A 4458-nucleotide genomic window follows, 5' to 3' on the forward strand; every position below is an offset into this window, starting at 1 on the left:
GCCAGCATATGGAGAAAAAAAAGCCACTCAGCAGCTGAGTTTTTCCCCCATCTCTCTGTGTTCCTGTCATCCCTTCAGCAGGGTTGTGCTGAGCCAAGGGAATGCAGGATGTCTGTGTGAGGTGGGCGTAGTTTAAAAAACCATTATTTTTAGCTGCAAAATGAGTGTGGCTCTGTTAATAAAGTAATACAGTTTGCCACACTCCTAAAATGGATTTCTTGGGATAGAAATCACCTAAAATTCAGGGCAGAGCACTCTGAGGTGCTGGATATATGGTTTAGGATGAGACATGGCCCCTCCAGCAGCGATTCCTCCCTTGATCCCAGAGCAAGTGGCTCAGGCAGTGACACCTGTGCTGCAGGAACCTCAGCAGCTGGGACTGGGGCCAGCCCAGTCCTGCTTTTCCTGGCTGTGTAACTCCTGTCCCCCTTTCCCCACCTAGGCTGGCTGCATGTACGTCCACGGAGGAGTGGTCAACATCCACGAAAACAAACGGACTGGTTCCCTGTTCAAAATGTGGCTGGTGGTGCCCAGCCTGCTGGAACTGTGCTGGGAGAAGCTCCTGGAATCTTTCCCTCAGCTAGCAACTCTCTCCAGATCCCAGCTTTTGCACCTTGGACTGACGCAGGGACTTGTTGAGCGACTAAAATGAGAACATCTCCCACTTCTGGCCAAGACTCACCACGTTGAAGAATTCCCCCTCCCACCCCCTATTTATGGATTCCATGGATTGTCTTGCTAAGAACATGGAGGAAACCTGCTCAAGGCCTTACTCAGCAAATACATCGATGCCTTTAGAGACACCGTTACTTTTAGTCATTGAAAAAAATCCCCTTTTTATTTATGGAGCTCTAAATGACACCATTAATCAAAAAGTATTTTCTGAGACTAAGCAGCCCACCATCAACCTGTCATCAGCACACGCTTGCAGATTAATTGGGGAGCTTAATGAGTTACTGAATGTCTGAGCCTGTGTGTACACATGGCACCTTCACCTTGGTATTTTCACCCTTGTATCCAACGAGGAGCATTTGATGCAGAGCAGCCACCAACCTGTTCTTTTGCTTTGGATAACCCATCCCTCCCATCCAGCTGAGCTCCCCCTCTCCAAACCCACCGATTGCTCCAGCCTTGCAGCCTTGCATGTGTTCCTTGGGCATGTTCCCATCCCTGAGCTTCCGGAGACGGCTGGAACGTCGCCCGGGGCGGCGAGCGAAGCTTGGCCCGTGCAGCTTCCCTGGTGCAGTGTCTGTGTTCTCCCCTTTTCATATTGAAAGGTTTGCTTGGAAGACTGGGAAAAAGTTGCCACTTAAGGGACTACTGTGTAGTTTACTGGGGGTGGGGAGGGAAAAGGTCTCCCTGAGGCTTTTTTAACCTTTTCTGCTCACTTTGCACCCAGAACAAGCTACAGCAAAAACTCACCCTGTGGATTTCAGAGCTCTCTTAACCTGCTCAGCCAAGTCCTGGTTATCAGCATTTCCCAGCTTTTGGTTTTCCTTCCTCCCACACCTCCCAAATTGGCCTTTTTTTTGTTGCTTCATGTTCCCCTGAGGGTGGGAGATAGGATTTAAAGCCAGTTTTGGGGGGTGGCTTTGTGGATCGCTCAGCCCAGGAAATACAGCATCCAAAAAAAGGGGAAAGGGAACATCTCTCCCTCCTGCTGGGAATAGCCATTGTCTGTGCACAGGAAGGACAGGAAGGAGTGTCTCTGGTCCTCCTGTGCTCTCTACACTGAATTTAAGTGGCCACTGAACTCTGAGCAGCTCCAGGCATGAGGTTTGTGCAAAATCCTTTTCAGTTGGAGCCCATTTTTAAGTGCCTTTTGTTTTTAAAATCAGCTTGTCCCAATGCTTTCCTCTTCATCAAAGGCAGATGTTACACTCTGGGATTTTAGTTACTTTTTAAGAGATTGCATTTATGTTTAAATAAACCATAGCATTTGTCTTCATGTTGTTAATCCAAAGGCACTGCCTGCTGGAGTCACTGCCCCCCACTTAGGCAACCCAGCCCTTGTCCCAAAATTAAGCTTCCCCTGGTCTTGGGAATAGATTCTCATTCTCCAGCCTCAGTTGCTGCTCTTTTTCCCCCCCAAGGCTCAGAACAACAAAGGCTGGGCATCGCAGCTGAGGCTTTCTCAGGTGCTGGGACCACAGGAACTGGTGGGAGCTGCTTGGAGCTCTGGTGTCTCCATCCCCTGCACTGCACCTTTGCAGGAATTGTGCATTTCAACCCCTTCCCAGCCTCCCTGGCTGCTGAATCCAGACCCTGCTGGCAGCTGTGGGCTGGGGAGGGGTTCCCTGCTCTCCTGCCCTGCCTTGTAGTGACCTGCAGGGCCATTTCTCCAGCTCCTTCTTCCATCCCAAACTCTGAGGCTGAATATCCACACTTCCATCTTTGCCTTCTGGGAACATTGTCCTGGAGCAGCCTGGTCACCCCTGTGCTGGCTTTTCTCTTACCTGCTTTAAAGAGCATCTCCCCTCATCCCCAAGGAGCCATCCAAGCCTGGATCTCTGAGCAAGCTCATTCCTTAGGTTTTCTTTTCTCTGGAGCTTTCTCTGAGGTCATCACAAAGCTTCTCTCGACGATTTTGGAGCAGTCTTGGGAACCTGGAGAGGTCTCAGCTGGCTGGAAGCTGGTCCCAATTTTCAAGGGATGACCCTGGAAACCACAGGGCTGCCAGTCTCACTTCAGTGCCTGGTAAAATCCTAGAAAAGATTATTCTGGGAGGTATTGAAGAACCCCCAGAGGACAACACAGACATTGGGTCACAGCCAGCACAGCTTCAGGAGAGGGCAGTCCTGCTTGGCCAACCTGATTTCCTTCTACAACAGCATAACCCACCTGGATGATCCAGGAAAGCCAGGAGGTGGAATCTTCAGCCAAGTGCATCCAGGACAGACTAGGAAAGGAGAGGATGGGGGGCAGCTGTGGGAAGGGACCTGGGCGTGCTGGTTGATGGAAAGTTGGATCTGAGTCAGCTCTGAGTGCCCTGGAGCCAGGAGGGACATCCCTGTCCTGGGGACATCAGGGGCAGCAGCAAGGGAGGGCATTGTCCTGCTCTGTCAGGCCCTGCCCAGGCTCCCCAGGTGTCATAGGTGCCCAGGGAATGGGCATGGCCCCAAGGCTGCCCAAGCTCCAGGAGCGTTTGGCCAACGCTCCCAGGCACAGGGTGGGATTGTTGGGGTGTCCTGGGCAGGGCCAGGAGTTGGATTTGATCCTTGTGGATCCCTCCGCCTCGAGCCTGCAGGAGCTGGGGAAGCATCACCAAGAAAACCACAAAGGTCCAGGGCCTTCACTTTTGCTGATAAAAGCAATACAAGCATCACCCACTGATGGATTTCCAGGGGCTTTTCCCATTCCATAACCTCCAGTGGCTGCTGCATGAGGGGCACAAGATCTTGGAGGCTGTTCTTCCTTAAAAAGTGACTTGGTTTGAGCACTTGAGCTCGCAGCTCCTGCTGAGGGGTGGCTTTAATTGCTGCTGGGCTACTGCCTGTGGATAAAAACTTTTAATTATAATTCCCTAAGGGAGAGGGAAAGGATCCAGCATTGGCAGCAGCTCTTGGGGAGGGGATAAGAGCATCCACAATGCTGCCTGGGATGGGGACAGGATTTAAGGAGACAGGGAAAGGCAGCTCAGAACAGAGAATTCCCAAGCATCCCTCACCCCAGGAGAGATGGTTTTGGTTTAACCTCAGTAAGATGATGGCACTGAGCAGGTTCTCCTACAACTTCTGCTCTCCCATCCCATCCCTTCTCCATCCTTCTCTGTCCTGCCATCAGGAACTCCAGCTACTCACCCAGGAATGCTCCCAAATGTCCCAGACTAATGACAGCAGGATTGTCTGTGCTAGGAAAACAAAAAGGCTTAAATAAAGCAGCTTCATGAATCCCTAACAAGCTGCTGCCTTCCCTGGAAAGGAGGGCGATCCCAGGCTGCTTCCTGCCTCACTCTGGGCTGTCCATCCTTTCAGAGTCCAACATTCCTGTGACAGCACTCCCTGGTTTTTATGCTGAAGTATGCCCTGATGGAGCAGAGGAGAGGGAAGAGGCACCAGAGCCTCCTTGCCTGTGTTAATGGATCTGTATTTTGCTTTGGGGTTGTTCTTGTTTTTAAAGATGATAATCCAAGCCCTAACTGTGTCCTCTCCCCACACCCACCAGCATTTTCCTGTGCAGAGGAAGATGTCCCCAGCCTGTCACACCCTGTGGACAACACCAGGAACATCCCTAACCCTTCTCAGGAGCCTGGTAAAGACCTTGAAGCCAGGAGGACCCAGGACAGTCAGACAAGACCAGGCTGGAAATGAGCTGGAGCTTTGGGAGGGTCATGGAGAAAGCTGGAGCCCACAGCCACCCCACTGGCTCTGTCCCTGGGATGAGGTGACAGAGGACAGGAAATGGTGGCCACAGAGGGGCCCAGGGCAGTAACCAAGGCTCACTTAAGGAGAAACAAAC

At 51.6% G+C, this 4458-nt stretch overlaps 1 protein-coding gene across 1 annotated transcript in view; it reads left to right on the plus strand.

Annotated features, from left to right (window-relative positions):
* Positions 1 to 1960, plus strand: part of KLHDC10 (kelch domain containing 10) — a 16389-nt gene extending 14429 nt beyond the window's left edge. The window contains exon 10 of the mRNA XM_017727970.1: positions 443 to 1960. Coding sequence (XP_017583459.1) covers positions 443 to 652 — 210 coding nt within the window. The 3' untranslated portion in view covers positions 653 to 1960. The remainder of the gene's footprint in view (positions 1 to 442) is intronic.
* The last annotated feature ends 2498 nt before the right edge of the window (positions 1961 to 4458 follow it).

This window comes from Corvus brachyrhynchos, unplaced genomic scaffold, assembly GCF_000691975.1.
Source record: "Corvus brachyrhynchos isolate BGI_N302 unplaced genomic scaffold, ASM69197v1 scaffold182, whole genome shotgun sequence".
Classification (NCBI taxonomy): Eukaryota; Metazoa; Chordata; class Aves; order Passeriformes; family Corvidae; genus Corvus; species Corvus brachyrhynchos.